Source organism: Diabrotica undecimpunctata, chromosome 11 (assembly GCF_040954645.1).
Source record: "Diabrotica undecimpunctata isolate CICGRU chromosome 11, icDiaUnde3, whole genome shotgun sequence".
Taxonomy (NCBI): Eukaryota; Metazoa; Arthropoda; class Insecta; order Coleoptera; family Chrysomelidae; genus Diabrotica; species Diabrotica undecimpunctata.
In genome coordinates, this window is record NC_092813.1 from 6,206,356 (window position 1) to 6,231,961 (window position 25,606).

The 25,606-nt window shown below is 33.2% G+C and overlaps 1 protein-coding gene across 1 annotated transcript; it reads left to right on the forward strand.

Moving 5' to 3' along the window:
• Nucleotides 1-3,763: 3,763 nt before the first annotated feature.
• Nucleotides 3,764-25,227, forward strand: LOC140452914 (multiple C2 and transmembrane domain-containing protein 2-like). The gene is made up of 3 exons (XM_072547241.1): nt 3,764-3,823; nt 6,801-7,008; nt 24,856-25,227. Exons 2-3 carry the CDS (start codon nt 6,802-6,804, stop codon nt 25,015-25,017), a joined length of 369 nt encoding a protein of 122 aa, XP_072403342.1. The 5' UTR covers nt 3,764-3,823; nt 6,801; the 3' UTR covers nt 25,018-25,227.
• The last annotated feature ends 379 nt before the right edge of the window (nt 25,228-25,606 follow it).

Here is a 25,606-nt window from a genome sequence, read left to right on the forward strand (position 1 = left end):
CTGTGATGGTTTGTAGAGATGTACTTTAAAACTTTCAATATCGTTTGATGATGTGAAGTTGATTTTTTTAATGTTCTGTTCGATCTGTTTGGTAAAGTTAGTCCAATCAGCATTTTTAATATTCCACTTTGAGACAGGCCATTCTATATTTGTGATTTTCTGATGTGTTAAAGATATTATAATGTGGTAGTGGGGTAGAACGTCCCATGTTAACGTAGTGGACAGAACTGGGTCACACAGAGAAATATCAATTGCTGATGATGTGCCATTTTGTATGCTGAATCTGGTTGGTTTTTAGTCGTTAAGTAGATTCAGATTTTGGGATGTTATATCTTATATGTAATATTATCTTCTATAATTTGTCCTGTCGGGTTCAGTTTTATGGAACCCCACATCGGATTGTGTCAGTTAACATCTCCAACGATAATTCTAGGTGAAGGAATTTGTTCCAAAATAGTTGTTAAATCTTCTTGGGATATGGTCCTATGTGGTAGGATACACATATTAGATATACAAAATTTTTTGATGTACATTTATTGTGATCGTTATTAACCCTACGTTGGTCGCATGGTGAGCGCAACGCTCACCATTTTACTTTTTTTTTAACATTTTTCACAATTTTACTCACATTGGCAACTACGCTCATGTAATCCTTCCTACTACTATTGTGTATAGAATGTTTTACGCAGAATTGTGATCGAGCAACCGTCAGTCTATTCCAAGTATTGATTAAACGCATATGTCGAGAAATGAGCGACTTTGTGTTTTAAATTATATAACTTTAACATATTATTGTGTAATAGATCCTAAAGAAGAGGCCAGACTGTTAAAAATATATGAAGAATTGGAGCAAGAGGATTTGTTACTTGAACAGACGCAAAAGCAAAATTTGGACGATGAAGAAAGCGACATAGATTCAATAGAAGTCAGTTCTAATCATGATACAGACTCAGTGTTTTCGGCCGATGATACGACAAATACTATTTCAACGTTTTGGTCTGAAAATGGTCCCAAATATATCGGCAGAGACAAAAAAACCATTTGGAAAGTTCACCGTGAGCGAAAACCTAGCCGTATTCCACAGCACAATATTATTAGAAAACTACCGGGAGTGAAACATGCGGCAAAGAATGTTAAAACTCCATATGAAAGTTGGAACCTGCTCATAAGAGATGATGTTATTAAAGAAATTGTGACGTGCACAAATTTGTAGGTACCTACAGAAAATTAGAAGCAACTATACACGCAAACGAGATGTTTTAGATACTGACTGTGACGAAATAAAAGCAGTGTTTGGATTGTTGTACATGGCAGGAGTTTTGAAATCCCCACACACCAACCTAAATGACCTATGGAGCAACGATTCTACAGCACCAGAGTTATTCAAAATTGTAATGCCCCTGAAACGTTTCTCTTTGTTGCTTCGAGCACTATGTTTTGATAATATTCACACAAGAGCTCAACGCAAATTAATTGATAAGCTAGCTCCAATAAGAAATATATTCCAGAAACTTATAGAAAGAAGCCAAGCCTGCTACATGCCTGGTAAGAACTGTACTATTGACGAAATTCTGGAGGGTTTCCGTGGAAGGTGCAGCTTCAGGCAATATATCCCGAGTAAACCAAACAAATACGGGATAAAAATATTTGCCTTGACTGAGAGTCGTGTATTTTATACTGTGAAAATGGAGATTTTGATAGTCCATTTTGTATTGAGAACAGTCCAGCCAGTGTGGTAAAACGATTGTGTGAACCCATTATGAATTTAGGACGAAATTTAACCTGTGATAACTGGTTCACGTTAGTTCCTTTGGCCAAAGAATTGAAAAAGAAAAAAATAACTTTAGTTGGGAAAATTAGAAAAAACAAACGTGAAATTCCTGAAATATTTGTTGCAGCTAAAAAAAAGCCAATTTGTAGCAGTTTATTTTTCTTTTGGTCGTGAATGTTTATTAGTTTCGTACGTCCCAAAAACAAATAAGAATGTCCTGCTTTTGTCAACCCTCCAGGAATATGACGAAATTAACGAGGAAAGTGGTGAAGCTTGCAAACTAGTAGTAGTTACTTTTTACAATCAAACAAAATCGGGAGTAGATTCAGTGGACCAACTGAAGAGTCTTTATTCAGTGGCAAGAATCACACGTAGGTGGCCATTGACTGTTTTTTTACTATGCTAAACATCGCTGGAATAAATGAAAACATTATATTTAGGACAAATGTATTAGAATCCTACCAACCAAGACGTGAGTATCTGAAAATTTTACCCAGACAACTCATTACCCCACATATGCAAAAAAGAGCGGCCCAAAACTTGCCATTTCTGCTAACTTTGCAAATTAAAAAATATCTGAATCTCTTCCTTTGACACAGAAACGAGATGTTCCTGAGGAAAATCAAGCAGGTGCAATGCCAAAATGCTCCTATTGCCCCAAGAAAAAAAAATCGAAAAACAGCATCAAAATACGCCAAGTGTTTCAGAGCAATTTGTAAAGAACATACAATCACTATTTTCACAGAGTGTGAACGCGACCTATTTGAAAAAAAGGAATGAGGCGAAAATTTAGGATGCTGGTTTTATGCCAATTTTGACAACATCCTGTATAATAAAAAAGGCAACTTTACACTGTAAACGATAATACTATATCTGGTTAATAAGCACCTAAAAAATAGAAACTTTTATTTAAATTACGTTAGCGGATATTGAATATTATAACGTGGTAGAAAAGTGTAATTTTCATATAAAAACCATTATAACTTAAAAACGGTTCACAATAGGATAAGGAAACTATAAACAAAAAATTTTCAAAATAACGAAAATATTTCTAAAATTAAAAAATTCATTAAATAGGTCACTCTTTAAAACCCCTTCATACCAATTTTCATTAGTCAGTTACCTTTATTTCTCGAGATATTTCTAATTGGACATTTATCTGCCGCACCCTGTATATTAATAATAAGTACTTATTTTCAGGAAAGATTGCAATTCCGCTTCTACGAATACGAAATGGAGAAAAAACGTGGTTTGCTCTAAAGGATAAAAAACTACGAACGAGGGCGAAAGGAAATGGACCACAAATTCTTCTAGAAATGATAATTCAGCGGAATCCTATGAGAGCGTGTATAAGAACTTTAAATCCAAGGGAGGAGAAATATATGCAAACTGAAGTAAAGTTTAAGCGGCAAGTTTTTGTAAAAAATGTTCTAAGGCTAAAAGTATTTGTTATGTATTTCTTAGAAGTCGGCAAGCTTTTCCAGTAAGTAATCAGATACTTCTTGAATACATATTTTTATCTAACGTAAGTTTTTTCAATAATGATCCTAAACATTAAGGCAATTTTTTTTAATTTTTTCCTTTTTCCTTGCATTATCCTTAGAATTATTCTTGAAAACAAGATAATATTTTTTCTTCACAACTCCATCACATTATGTCCCATGATATACCTATTGTATTTCTAGTTAATTGTAAATGTGCTGTAAATCTTATTTAATATTTTAGAAATTGTTTTGAATGGGAGTCAAAACTACAAAGTTTTGCGGCATTGGTAGTTTGGGTTATACTTTGCTACTATTTCCAACCATGGATGTTTCCGATATTAGTTCTCTTGGTATTCTTAAAACAGTATATAGTACGATCTTTATTAGGACCTTTACAAGTCCCGTGGGATGAATCGCAGGATTCAGAAGGAGAAGACGACGACGAAGAAGACAAAGAGAAAGAAGAAAAGAAAAGTCTGAAACAACGTTTGCAGGCGATTGAAGAAGTAACGCAGGGTGTTCAGAATGCGATTGGATGGATTGCATCCTTGTTGGAAGGTATTAAAAAGTAAGTTATTAATTATATCAAATCATATTACAAGACAAAAATTTACATAGGATAAAAATTATGTCTGTTTTTTTACATAGGTGCATATTTAATCCATTTTTAGACACAGCTGTGCCCATATTCTCTTCGATGGCTGTCCACCAATGATCTTGTCCCTATTTTTGTAGAATTTTTCTTATGATCATCCCTCTATCTCATGTAAAAGCGCGTTTCGCAGTCACTTTGCAGTAGGCGCAGCATACGGCTATTTAAATCTTATGGAACCTTTGAGCTTAGTGTCGCCAGTTTTAAGTAGGCGGAAAGACTTAAAATCCATCCAAATAGAATATTGCAGAAGTCCCAAACACCTTGACTTGAAAATCTGTGTTTTGGTTTTATTATTTTTAACTTTGATCAAATGAAAGGCAGATATCGAGCACAGTTTATTAATTAAATATTACCCAAGTACTTTCGTTTCCTACAGCATATTCAGGGGTATTTTGTAAATTTTGGCCTATCCAACATTCTGTTGAGAATATCATCAACATAAAATTGTACATTACACTACACGACACAAGGACAAACAGTTTAAAATTTTAAAATTTTTTAAAAAAACTGCTAAAAGGAAGCGAAAGTACTTGGACAAGATTTAATTAATAAACTGTGCTCGATATCTGCCTTTCGTTTAATCAAAGTTCATTTATTCGAGCATTCAACCTAATATCAATTTATTATTTTTAACTAATTCGTAGATACTATGAAAGGTATTGTTTAACCTGGCACTGGAGTATGCGGTTAGGCAAATGCAAACTGGACGAGAAAACCTACTGACCAATAAAACGGTTCAACTGGCTGTCTACGCCGATGATATTAATACTATGAGTAGAACATCAACAGGAGCACAGGAAGCATACGCAGAGTTAAAAACACAAACGAGAAGGCTAGGTCTGGAAATTAACACAGAAAAAACAAAAATAATGGTACAGACGAGAAGAAATATAATCCCACAAAACATTATGCATGAAGATGACATTGAAACGGTTGGAAAGTTTACATACCTGGGAGTAGAAATATATGCCGATGGAGCAGAAGATGGAGAAATACGAAAAAGGATAACGCAGGCAAACAAAGCTTATTTTGCCCTCTCCCATATATTTCGGTCTAAAAGTGTTCACCGAAATACAAAGATGAGAATCTATAAAACTTTAATTCGGCCAATAGCATGTTATGGCAGCGAAGCATGGGTCCTGAAAGAAACATCCAAAAACAAACTCGACACATTCGAAAGAAAAGTACTGAGGAGAATACTAGGACCTGTGAGGGAAAACGGAATCTTCAGATACCATTGTCAGACTTCATTAGAATACAAAAATTGCAATGGGCCGGACATGTGATACGAATGGGAGAGGATAGGCTACCAAAACGAGCACTGAACGCCAGAATGCAGGGAAAGAGACCAGTTGGAAAGCCAAGAAAGCGCTGGGAAGACACAGTAAGCAGCGACGCACAAGCACTTTTAGGAGTCCGTGTATGGAGAAGAGCAGCCACAGACAGACAAGGGTGGAGGCAAAAAATAAAGGAGGCCAAGGCTCATTTTGGGCTGTAGTGCCGTAGAAGAAGAAGATGAAAGGTATTTATACGATAGAACAAATACGCCACAGGACATAGGTCTTTGTTAGAACAGTTTTAAGTTTTGTATTTTGCTCTCATTTATCATTCGTAGCATAAATGAATGATTACGTCTTCTCTGTCCTTTTTTATGGTGTTGAATCGTGGACCTTGAACGAAGATATGTGCAGAAAACTGGAAGCATTTGAGATGTGGCTATATCGGAGAATACTTAAGATCCCGTGGACTGGCCGACTCACAAATGAGGAGGTCCTCAGAAGAATGAATAAGAACCGGGAGGTACTGGCCAGCATCAAATTTTGAAAGTTACAGTTCTTCGGACATATTATGCGGAGTGAATCCAGATATGCTCTCCTTCAAGCCATCCTGCAAGAAAAAATATTTGGAAAACGAGGTCCAGGAAGAAGAAGAACATCTTGGTTAAAGGACCTTAGAATCTGGTTCAATACAACATATATTCAGCTTTTCCGCGCTGCTGCAGATAAGATAAAGATTACCATGATGATCGCCAATATTCGTAACGGATAGGCACATCAAGAAGAAGACCTGAATGATTACAGGTCTCTTAAACTTCTTTACTAACGAATCTTTATCTTCATAACTACAAATAATTTAAATTATCATTTAAAACCGTACGAAATAATAAATGTTAGTGTATTTTTACCTTTTACTTTTTTTAACCGATCTTTCAGACACTTTAGCCATTCTCTTTCGACTTCCCTTGTTACCATCTTTTACACAAATACTAGATATAACGTCTTCCATTTTAGTAAATTAACATGCAGTGTCTGATGCAACTATACAAACAAACAACTCTCTATAAAATACCTAAGTAACAAAATACATTCTTATACATAATAAAATAGAAGAAAAAGAGGAATAAAACTGTGATTGCCATCTTTTGGTAATTTGCGCAAACTCAACAAAACTTTCACAAAGATATTATTTCAAGCATTTATTGCAGTTTGGTTAAATATGATGAATTTATGTCAGTTTGCCTAGTCTTAAATTGGGATTTATTGCATTTTTGTTTGGTTTTGAATTATTCATCTAGCAATATAGGTATATTGGATTTAAAGAACATTGCCTGAAATGAATAGCTCACTATGTAGATTGAACTAAACCAAGTTCTTTGTAGTATTTACTTAAAAATGTCTAAAACCTGGATTTATTGCTCATACCACAAATAAGGTACTCGTATTTTATGTACCTAATATAGATTAAATTTACCACTAAAATTTACCAATTTAATTTTACTGAAGCAAACAATATAAATTTAGTTTAGTAATTTTTTCTTTTTTATCAAATCTTTGTTACGTGTTAGAATATTTCTAAAAATATATTTTAACAATTTTTAATTCATTTTCAGTATGTTCAACTTCACAGTTCCTTACTTATCCTGCATAGCCATATTCCTGCTGGTTGTAGCAACGGTAGTCTTGTACATCTTGTCAATTAGGTACTTACTAATGTTATGGGGTATTAACAAATTCTTAAGAAGGATATTGAGACCTCATTCAGTGCCCAATAATGAAATTCTCGACCTTTTGTCGAGAATTCCAGACGATGAGATGTTGGTGAGTGTTTTTAAATATTTAAAATAACCACAAATATGTTAAGAACTAAAATAAAACATTTTATACTTGTTTTAATATATAAAGTATAACTAATGAACATTTATTTTGTATTCGAGGTAAACGTTAAATAAAGCTTTTTGTTTACAATTTTTATTAATATGTAAAAGAATTTACGGTGTAAGGGAAGAACTATATTATTTAAATAATAATTTTGAGAACTTGTGAGATCTTGTCAGTAATATACAAAGCAGAGTTTATAGATATATGATAAAAATTATTATAGAAAACAAAAGAGGAAGCAAAAAAACAAACTGACTTCAAAAGTGAAAGATTAACAGTAAAACATCTTTATAAATTCACTTAAATAAAAAAACGGAGCATATTTTAAAGTTAAACTAAATAAGCTTTGGTGGAAAGCCAGAAAAAAACTAAAACCAAAATTTAATTAAAAAAATTAATTAGAACACATCTGTATCTGTATCTGTAGGGGAAGGCGAGTTAAGTTCCACAGCACTAAGGCCACAATTGACCCATTGTGCATCCTCCCAGGGAGCTGTCGTCCTTAGCTCATTGTCCATCTTGCCATTTCTAGGAAGGTGGACAAATCGCCAGGGGACATCTTGCTTTTGTGGACAGGTGTGGGCCAGGACTCGCCGAACGCGTACTCTCGTAGTAATGAAAACTCCAGGCATTCTCATTGGACATGCTATATAGTTTCGTCTTCTCCGTTATACTTCCTGCATAGAAGTCTGTCTACTAGTCCCAGTATAAAGACATGTTGGCTTAGTTGACAATGACCAGTTTTGAAAATTTCCGCGATTATTGTAGTTGACCAACCAAAAAGTTCCCCAGGTCCTAAGAGTCTTAGACCTGCCGCCTTCGTAGCCAATTGGTCAGCAATGCGATTGCCTTTATTCCTATTGTATTCTTTAACGCACCTTAGGATGATGGTATTCCCATCTGAAGCTTGAGTTAGTGACTCGTAACACTCCATTACTAACCCTGATGTGACACGTGGTCTATTCAAGATTAGTAGCGCTTCTATGCTATCTGTGCAGATTATTATAGTTTTCCCGGCTATATCTTTTTGGGTTATCTCTTTTGGGGCTATGAAGAAACCAGCCAGTTCTCTCTGAACTACGCTGTCATTTTTGCTCATACTACTACTACTATTGGTTTACAGCGTTCTCCGACGCCTTTCGACTCCTAACCGCTATTCTTCTCTATTTAACCATAGGCCTGGAGGAATTTCTCTTTCCTCTAGTTCTTTTTCAATTCCCTCTCTCCAGCTTCTTCTCGGCCTTCCTCTTTTTCTTCTTCCTTATGGTGTACACGTCAAAATCTGTTTCGGAATCCTGTCATCTGGCATTCTCTGTACATAGCCGTACCATATTAACTGTTTTGTTCTTATGTCATCAACTATTGTATGCTTGACTTCCATCACTTTTTATTTCTTATTATTCATTTCTCGTATTGTTTTATTTGGTATCCGATCTCTTCTTGATTTGCCTGATGCTCTTCTCCAGAAGTCCATTTCTGTTGCTAGCTAGTCCATTTTTGCTCATACCCCACTTTATTCTTAGATTCAGTGATCTTGAGTTTATCCCGAATCCCGAAAAATGAGTTCTTAAATATCTCATTCCTACATCAAGGTTTGCACCAACTGAGCGCAGTTGCATCATTGTTACCAGCGCCAGCTCTGTAACATACAGTGTAGGTAAAAGTTTATGGTCGGTATGGACCTTATGTGAGATGGAGTGAGAAACACCTATTTAAAAAGAGAGAGGTATATTAGGTCAGCCCATTATATCGTCAAAATAGCATTAGTGGAACTAAGAAAAGGGGAGAAGTTCAACGTTGCCAAACTTATTGGTTTTATTTGACCTGTTGTCTTTTTAGCATTTTAACAACGTTCTAAGATAATCAAATTTGGCGAATTGATTTAAATGGCAGCTTACTGTTTTTTATTTTAAATTTGCCACAATTTTTCTTTACGATAAGTTTAATTTAACATTTTGATTTTCACTTCGGAAATTGTTTTATGTAAATAAAATTTATTAATGTTTCGTATTTTAAGTACGATTTCCGAATTAAAAATCTAAACATCAAAATAAGCTTATTTTAAAGTCACATTGTGCCTTATTTCCAATAAAAATAATAAAATGCATATAACTCCACAATAAATAAACCTTCATACGAAATTATTTGGCACCGACTCATGTCGCGTAGTCAAAGCACCGAATCAAAGTAGGAACACAGGTAACGAACGAGTAGAGGTGGGCATTCTTTTTTTTTTCGAATCCTGAGAAAACTAATAAATATTTTTGAAAAATTGAAACGCAGAATGAAAGAGTACATTATTACCGAGGACTGAAAGTCTCTGAAAACTTCTATAATGTTTATTTTAATAAGTTACAGGGGCGAAAAAAGAGAAAATTTAGTGTGATTTTGAATTTTAAGTATCTCATTCAAAAAAACTTTTTGTTTATTTCGGCCCTCGGCAATAATGTCACCTTTCATTCTGCGTTTAAATTTTTCAAAAATATTTGTTAGTTTTCTCAGGATTCGAAAAAAATAAATACTTTTAAAAAGCATTGGCCTGAAATTTTGCGTCTACGCTCTTAACGCGACTAAACCGATTTTCGTAAACAATAACTATGATTGTTTAACAGTAGTTTCAAGTAAGAGAGTACCTGCATAAACAAACATAATGGCTATTATCGTTTATGTGTATATTTATTGAAATAAAATAAACTAATGAAGGATATATTTATTATAACTTGAAAAATAAACTAAACAATACAAATAGTAAATCGTACTTACATTTACATTACACATTATTATTAAATCGTAAATCGTCTAAATTGACATTTAAAAACGTAAGTTTTTCTACTCTATTTCTTGTTAACCGTGTTCTTCTTTTATTTAAAATTAAACCAGATTTTTAACATGTGTTTAAATTTACAATACTTTTTGCTAAACCCGATTGTACTACGTCGGATACTATGGATGTAAGGTTACCGTTTGCTAAAATTTTTTTGCAAGATTCTTGAAGGCAGCGTACCATAACAATCACTGAACTACCCTTCAAGTATTTTTTGCCACTCATTGTACTTGTTATTTCTTTAAAAGGCCGTAAAATTTGGGAAAATTGAGAAAAAATAATCCAGTCTTCATTATTTAGATTTGGTCCAAGTCTAAGTCTGTATTAACTAATACAAAAGTGGAACGGATTGCCTCTTCTAACTCGGTCGTTCTTTTTAACATGTAATAGGTGAAGTTCTACCTAGTTTCCACGTCTTGGATTGGCCGTTTGGGAACTTTGTTATGTTGTAATTGATACTTTAAAAGCCTTTCTAAAGATAAGGTACTTTTTTTGACATGTGTTTTTTTAAAAACTGAAATTTGAAATTAGTGAAATAATTTCACTAATTTCAAAAGCGATCTTTTCTGAATTATGGTTTCCACAAAAATGGCAGCAGCCTAATAAAATCGTTTTAAATTCTAAATTTTCGGTTAAATATTGTCCTGTTAATGCGATGTAACTCTCAGTTACTCGATATGTCCAAAGGTCAGTAGTAATACAGATATTTTCTACTTCTTTAACAACTTGTGATCTAATAATTTGCTTGTATAACATTCCTGAAGTAATGAGCCTGACGTAATATCGTTTAATAATAATAATAACGTAATAACGTTTATATCCAGGAATCCACCCTGCAAGCTTTTTAAAAGCTCGTTCTTCAACTATGGAAAACGGATGAAACTAGTATTTGCATAGGTTTATTAAATCCATATCTATTTGTTTCTTTTGTTCTAAACTAATATTTTTATTAATGGAAGTATCCATCACCTTTTGACGCTTGGGTGGCGGTGGCAGTAGGTCAGTACTTGTAGTAGAAGTAGTAGAAATGGACAGAAATGCGTCAGGAGAAGTTTCAATCATTGCAATATTCAGAAAGTGGACCATAAAAGCTGCATCTTCTACAAATGCGCATTTTTTGAAAATAAAATTATTATTCTTATACTAGGTCAATAATTTTGACTAAGAAAAATAATTCATAATTGAATATTTACAATAAATAAATCCTTTGACGAACTATCAATAAAGATTTGAAATCGAAAATGCAGATCAATCGTAAATCGAAACTCATTCATTATTCAGAATACCTAGTTATAAAAAACAAAAGAAAGAGTTAAGAAGCTGGTTACTTCTATAAAAAAAGAAAAAGAAGATTGTACTAGTGAAAATCAACCAGTACAAGAAAAAGAAACTGATAAAGATGACTTAAGTTCATGGTGTATTTTTGATGAATTTATTAGACATGACTCATCTAAACATACACCTGTATCTAGAGATATAAAAGAAGTTGACATGTATTTGTCTGATGATATTAACCACAAAAAATTTCGAACGGTGATTGGAACTGTCCATTACAGTGGTGGAAAAACCATTGCCATGTATATCCTAACGATACCACTATATTCATAAAATATTGTAGTATTGTAACAAAATCTGTTCATTGTGAACATATTATGTTCAAAATCTGGTTTATTTTTAAACAAAAGAAGAAACAACATGAAAAGTGGAAAAACGTATATTTTTAAATGTCAATTTAGACTTAAGATTCGCGATTTAATAATGTGTCATGTAAATGTAAGTACTATTTGTATTGTTTAATTTATTTTTTAAGTTATAATAAATATATCCTTCGTTAGTTTCTTTCAATATAATAGCCAATATGTTTTTTGTGTACTCGCTTATTTGAAACTACTGATAAACAATCAACTAGTTACAGTTTACGAAAAACGGTTCCGATAAAAATGTCAACGACCCACCTCTAGTTTCTTAGGATCGGAACCAGAGATATGTAAAATATCTCTGATCGGAACTAACCGGAACTAATCGAAACTCATCGGAACTAATCGTCTTACTACTGGGCAATGGGCAGCAATAAGAAATATGGAGGGGAGACCAAGGGGAAATATGATTGTTATTTTTGTCTGTTCGCTGAAAATATGATTTTATATCTGCGTTAGATATCCTGTTAAATTTTACCATACCGACCATAAACTTCTACCTACACTGTATATGTCTAGAGGCGTGATGCCAATGACCGACTCCATTGCAGCAGTTAGTGTTGTTTTCATGATACCTGTTATATTTATGTAAGCCATCCGCTGAATATGGTTTAAAATTTAAAGTAAAACTGGAACAAACCATGAAGTGGAGATATCCAGGAGTGGCTAGTATACCTGTTGAATACAAAGCACGTGGTGTTCGTGTGTATTAAGGTATAAAAAATGCTTATTAAAAGCTTAAAATTTTTATTTTAAAGAAGATCTTTTCGGAATTGAATCATTCCATCATCAGTTTATTAAAAGAGAGAGTAAAAATACCAATATTAAAAAACAAGTAAGTTAAAATTTAAATATATAGACAGAACACGTTGGTTTTTTACTACTTACATAAAAAGTTGTTAAAAACATTGTATGGCCACTTAAAAACATTGAAAGGACATCCGTATTAAAAAACAATCCTCATGGTAATTATAAAGGTAAATGCAATAGACTGTTAATTTGTTGATTAAGAAAAACTGAAAATAGGGGCACCTTACATGACCTTCTGTAGCTGGTGAGGTTTTATCGACTTACTGTCAACACCACTTAAGTTGGCGAGGCGCACAAACCCAAAATTGAAGTCCGCTTGGGGTGGATTAGGTTGTTGTCATCAGTCTCCTCCTAGTAGTCAGGTGCGTAACACAAAAGTGAAGTGCAGCTGTTATTGTTCAGATTTCTTATTATTTTGGATAATTAAGTGTGTTTGTGGCAGTTTCTTTAAATTATGGCGTTAGAAAGTAATAGAAAGTTAGAATTGAAATGTACCCCCATCCCATTTCACACAAATTATCTGCATTCAACAGTTTCATTCATCGTTTAGAAACCATCCCATTATCCAACATTAACTACAACCAAGAACTAAACATAATCAAACAGATTGCTTTCAATAATGGCTATAACCCTGATATCATCCATAAACTCATTTATAAAAAGAAACGTAAATTGCTTCAACAATCAGCTCACCCTAACATTACTTTAGATTCCTTATCTTACTTCCCATTACCATTTCACTGTCCAACACTCTCCGAATCAATCAAAAACACTATCCTGAATTTTGTTGAAAATATTAAGATTTCCTTTAAAGTTAACAATAATTTGAGTAGATCATTATACAATAGTAAGGACTCTATTGACTTCAGCAAGCGCAGTGGAGTTTATAAACTTCAATGTTCTGACTGTGATGCCACTTATATTGGTAGAACTTGTAGATCTCTAGTAACCAGGGCCATTGAACATTCTAAGTTAGAGAACACTTCTTCTTTTCCCATCATCTTAAATATCACAATCAAACAATCAAGGTACCAGATGATATTTCTCTTCTTCATAACATCCCAAGTAGAGATTATCTCAAATTTGACCTTTTTGAGGATTTGGAAATAGTCAAGGTAAAGAAAAATAGTCCCAATTGTGTTAATCGTCACACCAGCATCAACAGAGACTTCGTCCCACTTCATCGACAATTATTCTCCTGATCTAACTTTCTTTCTTTTAACTACACATCCAGTTTTACTTACTTCTACATTTCTTTCTATTTTCCCATAGCTTAATATCACCCTATATAATCCGCCATACTTAACTTTATTCTTGTCACCATTAATACACTAACATCCCCCCTTTTCCAATATCCAATTTCCCATCCTCTCCAATAACTACCATCTAAATAATCACACAGGTTTTCTTATAAATACTCACTTTACATCTATCAATCTCTTATCACAATCAGTTTCAGTATCCATAGCTTACATCTTTACATTCATCTCCTATTTCCTTTTCTTTCTTTTTCTTTTATTTCTTCTTCCTCGATTCATCTTCCATAAATTTCAAACCAACTTTTATCTATACTTACTTCATACAAGGAAACAATTAGGTAATAACATTCTTTTTATCGCCTTTAAACTGATTTATTATTTTCAACTACCTAACTTAAATTTTGCCTTACCCTGGTATACCAAATTTATTTTACATCACAGTCACTCATTGTTTTACATTCTCCCACCTTTTTAAAACACCAAAAATTGCTTTTGATCCTACTACACACAAAACACAATTCTTCACTAAAAACGGCCTATTCTCAAACTTAAGCACAATGACTTTCCTACTACATCATTCCACTTGACATTGACGGGTACTAACTGATTTTTCATACCATCTTTCTATGAGTTAGCCCAAGACTCCAGCACAGATCAGAGGTAATGTAAGTCGATAAAACCTCACCAGCTACAGGGGGTCATGTAAGATGCCCCCATTTTCAGTTTTTATTAATCAACAAGTTAACAGTCTATTCCATTTACCTTTATAAATACCATGAGGATTGTTTTTTAATACGGATGTCCTTCCAATGTTTTTATGTGGCCATACAATGTTTTTAACAACTTTTTATGTAAGTAGTAAAAAACCAACGTGTTCTTTCTATATATTTAAATTTTAACTTACTTGTTTTTTAATATTGGTATTTTTACTCTCTCTTTTAGTAAACTGATGATGGAATGATTTAATTCCGAAAAGATCTTCTTTAAAATAAAAATTGTAAGCTTTTAATAAGCATTTTTTATACCGTAATACACACGAACACCACGTGCTTTGAATATGGTTTAGTTTGTTAATTGCTGTTGCCTGTAGCACTTTTGTTACCCAAGCAATAACTCCGTAAGTTAGCATTAGCCTAATCCGTCTTCTACATTTATTCTTATTGCTCGATTAGAAAGCGTACTAAATATCCATTCACTTACGGTGAGGGGAACATTCCTGACACTGAGCTGTTGGGTGATGGTTGGGAATGTGGTTTTATCAAACGCTCCCTCAGTGTCTATGAATATAACTAGGTGAATTCTTTATTGTCCAGTGATCTTTCAATTCTTCCACTACTTGATGCAGTGCAGAATCAGTAGATCTTCCCGAAGTAAATGCATGCTAATTTGGGTGAAGTAGATTATGGACCAGAACTTCATCCCTTATGTACCTCTCGCATAGCCTTTCCATCGTTTTCAACAGAAAGGATGTTAGACTAATTGGTCGGAAAGCCTTTGGTAAAGTGTAGTCCATCCTACCTGGTTTTGGTATGAAGACCACACATTCCTTTTTCACTTCCTAGGAATATATCTCAGAGATAGATCACCATAGATAGAATTAGAACATTAAATATTGACTCAAATACCAAGATAAGGTAATAAAATTTCATTAGGAACAGCTTTACGCCTACTAATGGACTAACTGGTAGTACGATAATGTGATTGCCGCTCAACAAAAATACTATATATAGGCTGAGATTTGTAGACAATGAACTACTTACATAGGGAGAATTCGAAAACTTGAAATTAAAAGAAAGTTAATTGAACAATCGATAAATGATCTAGTCTTGTCATAAATATTGATACAATGTATTAAACTAAAAAAAAATTAAAACTATTAAGTTAAGATAAAAAATATTAAATAGAAAATAGCAAATTGGTAAGTATTTAGTGGATATAATTATTATTAAATAAATTAATTAGTTTATTTATTACGATTATATTTAGACGGATTATAAGTTTAAAAGAAACATGTTATGGATGTATAAAAAATGAAATAAAATTTGAAATCATAAAAAGCATACCTTTTTATAGATAAACGATATTTAAAAAAATATGCCACCACAGAATTGTGGCAATGCCAGAAAAGTGTGACATGACGGAGCAGAGTTACCAACTGATAGATTTACTGACTATTAAATAAAGGCATAAAAATTTATATGTTTCATGTATGTGACATACAAATTACTGCCTGTATGGCAAACTGCCGAAGCCATATAAAGAAAAAGACATACAAATAAAATCTTCACGACCATCACACTTAAAAGATTAACAAACAAGATTGCATTTCGAGCTGGTCAAGTAGGCTTTAGACCAGAATCCTCCTGCATAGACCACATTAATACTGTAAGGGTAATAATGCAACAATCGGTTAAATAGAACACACCCCTATACATGGTTTTTGTTGACTCCGAGCGTGCCTTTGACAGCTTATCTCGTGCTGCTTTATGGAAAATTTTAGAGCTACAAAAGATCTCGCATAAAATAATTTCCATTTCCATTATATAAAGTCACTGAACACTGAGGTCAAATGGAGCGTGACACACAATGGAGTCAACAGCGACGAATTTGACATACTTACTGAAGTCAGACAGGGATGCGTGTTTTCTCCATTTTTTTAACATAGCAGTAGACTATGTTCTCTCCAAACTAGACTCCGACACAAGAGGGATACAGAGGACGTTAATCACACGCCTAAGCGATTTGAAATACGCCAACGATATCTGCCTGTTAGACAAAGGTTTGAAACTTTGCCTAAGTGAAGCCAAAAAAGTAGGTTTGAAAATAAATATTAGTAAAACCAAATCCTTGAGAGTAAATGCAAGGAACAACACGCTATTTACTATCAACAACAAGCAGATTGAAAATGTGAAAAACTTTACGTATCTTGGAAGTGTCATAACAGAAAGTGGAGGTACAGAGGACGATATTCGTATGAGGATACGAAAAGCTCAACAAGCATTCAGCATGCTTAACCCTGTTTGGAGATCTGACGAGTATACTACAAGGACAAAGTTCCGCATATTCCAGACGAATGTCATGTCTGTTCTACTCTACGGATGTGAAATCTGAAAAGTGACAAAAACCCTTACAGATAAACTGCAGGTCTTTATTAATAAATGTCTACGACGACTTGTTCGTATTTTCTGGCCTAACATCATCAGAAACGAAGATCTACTACACGTGACCGAACAAAAAAGGGTAGAACATCAAATAAAGTCCAGAAAGTGGAGTTGGATTGGTCGCACACTTAAAAATAATTAAAGTATTGCAAAGATTGCCCTAGGGTGGAATCCCCAAGGAAGAAGAAAAAGAGATCACCCAGTACAAACTTGGAGAAAATTCATCATGGACAAGATAAGAGGTCAAGGAAAGTCTTGGAATGAGGTGAAGGCCTTAGCGCAAAATAGAACCCGGTGGCGCGTTTTCACTAAAGCTCTATGCTCCACTTGGGAGTTCAAGAACCTTAGAAAAAATAAGGATTAAATAGAATATTTAGTTGATTGAAGAATTGAGGCCAACTATTTTTAAAATAAAAATAGTAAAATGAAAGACAATGTCAATAAATGAATACAATCAAAATAAATTAAAATAAAATAATTATTAAAAGAAAAATAACGTAATAAATATGAGACAAAGGTTTGATACATAACGTTACAAAATTGATATTTTCTTTTACGCATATTTTAATTAAATTTAGAGTTTGATATTATTGTTAAAGTTAAATAACAAAAAAATGTTTGCTATTTATTTATGGCAAACGTACTTATAAATGTTTAATTTTCTAAAATATAGGTAAAATATGGATATTCATGTTATTTCTCAATTTTTGTGCAAATAATATTAAAATAAATAGTTTCTTAATATATTTGTGGTGTTTTTTCGGTTGCAATTAATTTAGGTCTGCTGGTGTCATATGGAAGACGGTCTAACAATATTAACTGTATTGGGATATGGTTAAACTTCATTTTAGCACAAGGTATGATAAAACTGAATGGTAAATTAGGTATTGTTGTAGTAATTTATGCAATTCTTTTATTAATTTACAGTTAGATTTGCTTTCAAAACAAATACTTTTTTATTTTTAAACGTTACGGTTTTTACATGTAGTGTTTTACTTCAAAATAAAACCTTTTACTAGTAAAGTGAAAAATGTCAAATAAAGTTTTTTAAATACAGCCGACTCGCGTTAACTCAAACCTGCGATAATTCGAATCTCTCTATAATTCAAAGTTATTACGAGTTCCCTACAAAATCTCGTTATATTTCGAACTAAATTAACACATTTTTGTGAACTTGGTAATTCGAACGAAAAAATCATTGCTATATAACAAAACGACGCGTTACTTCGAACTCATCGGCATTTTAAAGTTGCAGAGAGAAAGAGAGGGAAAGTACAGTTCAAACTTGTATCAACGCACTTTTGTTGTTGTTATGATTAATTTGACTACACACTTCTCACGAATTGGTTTGTTTAGTTATTAGTTACTGTTAATCTTTGGTATACAGATTAAAATCTTGTTAGTCATGAGCCCTAGAAAGTATGAATGTTTGACGATTGCTGAAAAGAAGAAGTTAATCCAAAAAGTAGAGGAAGGTGAGAAGAAAAGTGATGTTGCAAAAGAATTTAAGATTTCTCTGAGTACTCTCTCAACCGTAATAAAGCACAAGGAGAAAATTAATGCTGCTCAATTTGCTTGAGTACGGAAAGAACTACTAAACGTGAATTTCCTCGTCTGAAAGAAAGTCTGGTTATTTGGCTAAGACAATGTAGAGGACAAAAAGTGTCTATTAGCGGAAACTTGTTGAAGCAAAAAGCAAAAGAGTTCGCGTCTACTCTAAGCATCAAGTGAAGAGTGGCTTACAAATTTCAAAAAGAGAAATATAGTTGTGTTTAAAAAAGTTTGTGGGGAAAGTGGAAGTGTTGATGATGCAGTTTGCTTAGATTGGCACGATAAATTGTAGACCTTGATTAAAAACTATGATGTCAGCGATATTTTTAATACTGATGAAACTGGTCTATATATCAAATGTTTACCGGACGTAAGTTTACCGGACGTAACTTTAAAAGTAAGACGCTTACTTTTAAAGATGAAAAATGTCATGGGGGAAAACATTGTAAAGAGAGGTTAACAGTTTTACTTGCAGTAAATATGGACGGATCAGAAAAACTTACACCTTTAGTGAAATTGCGATGTTTCAAAGGTGTGAAATCGTTTCTTATGGATTATCGTGCTAACAAAAAAGCTTGGATGACGACAGAGCTTTTTAACAATTGGCTTTTAACAGTTAATGGGGACATTAAAAAGCAAAAAATTTTACTATTTTAAGCATTGCACTGTCCACAACAGTCCTCCTACATTTTAAAACGTGGAACTCTACTTCTTTCCGCCAAATACAACTTCAAAATTGCAACCATTGGACTAAGGGATCATCCATAATTTTAAGACATTCTATCGCAAATAAATTGTTAAGCTCGTTTTAGAATCTCTCGACAAAGCTAACTGAAAATATCACGGTTTTGACAGCTATTTTGCTGATTGACAAGACATGGAGAGGTATAACACCTCTAACAATTCTCAACTGCTTCAAAAAATCCGGTTTCTTACAAGAAGATCAGGAAAATCTTCCAATACTTATGCAACCAGCAATAGAACCATTAGTTGACATTAGCGGTGTGAGTGTTTCTGACTTTGTTGTCAGATTGTCTCATTCGATACCTTACAAACCTTGTGAATACAAAATGAAACAGATGAAAAAGCATTTCAGGCACTTTTTTTCTTAAAAAAAGATTGATTAATGCACATTAAGAATACATACATGTATGTACACGAATGTACTTCTAAACTTTTGTCATTGTTATAAAATAGCAGTTAATAAATAATCATTGATCAACACTTATTAATTCGAAGTTTATTTTTTTTTTTCACAAATTTCGAATCATTTGATATTTCAAACACTCAATAATTCGTAATATTTTAAGAGTCTCTCGAGTTTCGTACTAACGAGAGTCGACTGTATAAGAGTGAAGAAATGCGTTTTACAAAAATTAACTGTTTAAATCAATAAAGGCTTTTATCAAGTTGCGTATATTGCTGATAGCAGAACTGTTTGTATATTTTAGATAATCTACTCGTCAAACATGATGATCTATGTAATTACCTTAATGCTCATGATATCCATTTTTGACATAAGACTATTATTCATATCCCTATTTGTATTATTCTGTAACAAGTTTATTTATTTACCTTGTTATTGTCATTAACCTGTTGTACCTATTATTGTCTTCTCAAGTTCATATCCCTATTTGCATTATTCTGTAACAAGTTTATTTATTTACCTTGTTATTGTCATTAACCTGTTGTACCTATTATTGTCTTCTCAAGTTCTTAGTTCATTTATCTTAAATCATACGGCTACAATAAAGTACTTTCTTGTTTCACAAATTCTTATCTCTTAAACAAGGTAGTGCCATATCCCCGAACTGAGCCTGCAATGACCTGGTCGTCGGCAAGTTCGAGAGCAACGTTATTCCTAGCCGTTTGTTATCCACTACGATCAGCAAAAGCCTAATGTCTGAATGTATACCTGCTGTCCAAGCTATCTAGTTCCTTAATATACTCATGGCCCAATAAAATGTCACAAGAATATCTCTTTCACTTATCTCGGCTAAATGAATGCCAAAGCAAGGTTTTGTCACCTTCGGTAAACCTGTGCTGGCTACCTTCAAAGGACATCAGAGAATATTTTCTCCTCCTTCTCACATAGATGACACTTTAAGTTATCTATTAATCGAAGTAGATTCTTTCGTCGTGAACAGTAAATATGGTGACCGCCAAAGAGAATATTCTACGATTAAGGATTAAATAGGAGGAATAAAGTTGTGAGACTTTTAAAAGACTCTGCTACATAAAATCTAGTCTATCTCACACTTTCACAAGTTCTTCAGTAGCTCTAAAACTTTTGGGTGAGAAGCTTCTTAATACTATCCCGGTCAATACTAACAATTACTCCAATCATAGGTTCCAGTCTGGCACTCTTCCAGTGGAGGCAGTGACGACGAGACCCGAGTTTCAAAGACCCCAGCTGTTCATTACCGTCTACACCTAAGTATTCCGGTACCCATACCAAATTGTTGAACTTGTTTGTACATAGTTATAGCTAGGGTCCTTTTGCATTCCAGAACTAGCTTGAAACTAACTCTGCTGTCAGAATGGCCTAAATTCAAGGCTGATAGAAATAGTTCTGCCAAGACAAGTCCTATTAACTATCTCGTAAAAATCTCAGCATGAAAGGTTAATGCATACCAAACGAGAGCCTGGGCCTAGTTTTCGGTTCATTCACTTAACACGATCATAAAAATAAATCGATGAGCGAAATGACGGACTATGCTGTCCTGTATTATGAAAAGTATGGGATATTACTCCACGGCCTGCTTCCAAAAGTTACAATGACCAATAAAATATACATTCATTACTGTAACATTTAAAAATTATGTTAAATAAATTTATTTTAAGTTGTTAATTTTTTATTAAAATGGTTTAAAAGGTTTATATATTCGGTAATGGTTACTTCTAAATGATCATATGCACCAAAAAATACTTAATATTTTGTAAATGTTTGTTGCAAGGAATATTGTTTATTATTATTTTATAAAATATTTTAATACACTAATCAAAAAATATTTTCCTGGTTTTTACTGCATCATTCAATTCCATTTAGTTATCTTTTAACTTAAAACATTGTCCGTCGATAGCAGTATATAAAAATATCACAAATACTTTGAGGATGTAAACCACAATCGATGAGTGAAAAGTAACTAGAAAATAAATGATAAGTTTAAAATAAATCCAAAAAGTTGCATCCAAAAATACAATGCATTGACCTTTATTTTTGGACTCTTTTTTAAGAACTTCATAAATTAGTCCACTTTCGATATAGGTATAATCCTCTTAATTCAAAATATGTCTTATTTATTTCGGAAGCTTTTTCTTATACACCATGATGTTGCGCTTTCTGCGATCATTCACCAATGATGTATTGCCGCCTTTGACTTCCTGTTCATGATATCTATTTATGATACCTATTGCAGAATTCTGGACCAGATAGTAGAGATCCACTAGATCGGTACCATAAATTTTTGGAGTCACTTGGTAATCTTCAACATGTGTTTGTCATCTGCTATCTAGTGCTTATGTTAGTATGCAAGGTATGGTTGACTGCTTCGGGTTAACTGTCGATTTTTAGTTTTAGATAAGTGATGGATTCAATCGTTACTTGACGGAAGTTAATTGTAAAACATTTGTTTCTACACTTTCACAAAATTTGTTACAACTGATTTTTACTACAGCTGTTTCGGCAGAGTGCCTTACTCAAGGGATGTATTTTTACTATTTGTACACTTTATAGTTGATAATTGAATAATTTGAACAGGGGAGAGTTGTTTATTTTAAGTTGATCCTTCAGATTCATATATTTATATTTTTTAATTTATTTATTTCTACAGAATATAAGAAAGATAGCCTAAAGCCTTTATTTTAAATGGGGAGAAATTAAAATTGGTCGTTATAAGAATGATTATTATCTATAATGTGAAGTGCGTACGTAGAATCTGTTTTTCTGTTTTTCGATTATTAAAAGCCCTTTTGTGTTGTGTTATACGTTTGTTAAAGATTCTATCAGTTTGACCGATGTAAGTTTTTGGGCGGTCACCACGTGTAAGTTTTTATACCTCACTGTTTAAGTGCAATTTCTTTTGGCTCTTGTTGTTCTTAATAATTTTGTTTTGAAAGCTGGTATTATTGTTTTTTTATGCGTTTGGCTATTTTTGTTGATATCTTGCCTGTATATGTAATCAAAGAAAAGGTACTGGGCTTTTTATCTAATGGTCTTTAGTCTTTCCATTCTTTTGAATCATTCTTTTACCGACCAATTTCAAATTCTCAACATTCAAAATAAAGGCCTTTAGCTACCTTTATTAAAATTTATGGAAATTAATAAACTAAAAAATATAGATATATGTACTTCTGAATGACCAACTTGGGACAAACACTCCTCTCCTCAACTTATTCAGTTAAAGGCTATAAAGTCTAGACACATAGTAAAAGTACATTACATGAGAAAGAAATCAAGTTCTCATTGTTTTATCATTAAATTTAGTTTTGGCATCAAGGTCCCTTGACTGGCACATTTCCAGTAAGAAAGCCTGGTATGCTCCTGAGTTGGTCCTTGCTTGTTTTCTTCAGAAATTCACCCCTATTTGCATGTGTATAGCCAATATATATTTTGCTATATACTTGACCAGGTATACTTATCAAATGGGAGTTATGTTATGTTCGGATCCAATATATCTGATTGCGGATAGTGCTTTTGGTTCTCCTAAGGTCGGCCATGGACCGAAATATTTTATCTAATCCTGTTTTAGCACGTTCATCAGCTCTTGTATTGCCATATATTCTGTCTTAGTACCCATATTAGTGTGACACTGTTCTCGGACTTCCCACACTAGCCTAAAGACTATCTTAGACCTTCGCAGCCCTGAGGGCTGCTAAACTATTTGTGCTCTTATCGATTTCTGTTGCACACTGCAAGATTAAATCAATATCTGCCTAAAATATAGAGTTACGTCCTCCAAGATGGGGTCTTAGATATCCTGGTGTGGTTACTTTCACCCAGATCCGGTATTCCCTCCTGAATTTGATTTCGCATAACTACATTCGTTTTTACTTTGCTGAGTTTGCTTCTGTACATCCGCTTCAGCTCTTATGTAGTATTGAATATTATGCAACTGAATTGGGGTCGTTTTGCCAAGCGATGTACAAATTACGTTTATTATCTATGTTTCTGAATAGCCTTATCATTTTCATTTAATTATTCCTGTTTTCTTTTAATATTTTCAACAGTTTCTTTAGCAGATGAGAGTATTTCTGACTTAAACTTTGACCAATGCTCCTCAATGTCGTCAAAATATATATCGATGAGCTTGGCAGTCAGTATTTCCTTCAATTTTGTCAACCTTTCGTTGTGCGTAAATCCAGCAGTGTTAGTTTATTTCTTACTTATTTTCTTACCAATTAAAAAAACGATTACGTCTTATCATGACGATGTGAAGAGCCATAATATACCGCACTAGTCGGTAGTCAGTCCAACACTGATCCGTACTGGTTAAAGCACTTGTTAGTAAACATGAGCATTGAAATCTCCCAATATAATGAGTTTGTCTGCTTGGGAAGAAGTCTGTCCAGTTGAGATTAAAGGCACTCTTTCTTCTCGTCGTACGTCTAAATACAAAGTGCATGCGTATGTACTAACTACGGTTGCTCATTGTTTATTTACCACCTTAAGCCGGAGTGTCATAAGCCTTTAATTTATTCCAGAAGGAATTTAAAGATAGTCGATGAGCTCGTTTTTTATAACAAAGCTTAAGCCGTGTATTTGGGTTTTATTTTTTGCTTTTTCCTTCCAAAAGAAAGCGTAGTCACCGCCATGTTCTTTAAGGTGACCTTCTTCTACTTTTATGGTTTCACTTAGCGCAGCAATATCGATATTAATTTTTTTCAGTTCACGAGCTATTATTATTATTTCTCGTTGTTGCCTATAAATTCTGTCCCATAGCAAAAGTTCATAAAACTCTTTAAATTTTCACCTCAAAGTAGTGTTGCATCTGGACACTGTTATCCAGCCGGACTGTGACTAGCGAAAGTACTTTTTTCAAACATTTACTTTACTACTTTATAAAAACTTATTGAAACTGATGTATCAGTTTATTTGAATACAAGTTCTCTTTCTATAAATATAAAAATATACGGGACATTCCATTTAAAAAAAAGTATTTTTGACGTCAGTATTTAAAGGTGATCGATGCTGTATATGTCTTGTATCATAAGAAAAATTCAAATTAAAAATAAAATCCGACCTATGCGAAGAATTTCTTCACAAATGATATTGGGAATATTTCCGACTTTTTTCCTTTTTTTGTATGTACTTTATGCTTATCTTTTACTTGCAACATGCATTTAGATTCATTGTATATTTGGAATTTATTGCTATTGATTTGGTATGTAAACATAATTTATTCACGTAGTTTAAAAGCTTAAACTCTTTTTAATCTAAAATACACATTTTATTATCGATCTAAATTCAAAAATGACACCTTCAGACCTACATTAAATTACTGGGCTCCGGCCTCTCGACGCATTTGGGCCGATTGACAGTTATTCGATGGTACTTGCAGCTGGACTACAAGGACCTCAAGCTCCTCATGAACAACGAACCAGCCGATAGACGCCGAGAACCGAAGAAGAAGCAAAAGACTTCGTAGTGGTCACTAACCAGTGTCAAAGACAAATGGAAAGTGCACTTCGAAAAAATTCATGAAAAGTCTGATTAGCATTTACATTATTAGTCATCTGTAGCTAGTGATTTTGTAAATTGGTAGACGGTGTTAAACAACTGAAGTTTCCGAATTCAATTAAATGGAAAAAATATTAGCTAATATTATTATATATTAATCTATTTATCTGATGTTGAATTAAAGCTATTTTAAAGTTATGACCCTATATTACGATTTATTAAACGTATAAAATTTATTATAAACAAATTTTATCCACATAAAAAATTTCAGTTATTTTCGTTTACTATATGTACCTAATGTTTGATATATCTCCCCAATTTACAAAGAGAATAAATAAATAAATCTTAGGCACGTTAAACTATACTTCTTAAATTACAAATTGCCATTTAGTTTTCTATCTTCGCCAATTTATTCCAACATAAATGCAACTGCTAACTTTAAAAATGTAACCAATAAATTAACAACTGCGATATTTGTTGTATAAGGAATTTATTCAACATTTTGTATATGGAATATATTAAAAATAGTTATTAAAATTAGTACAAAGTAAAGGCGA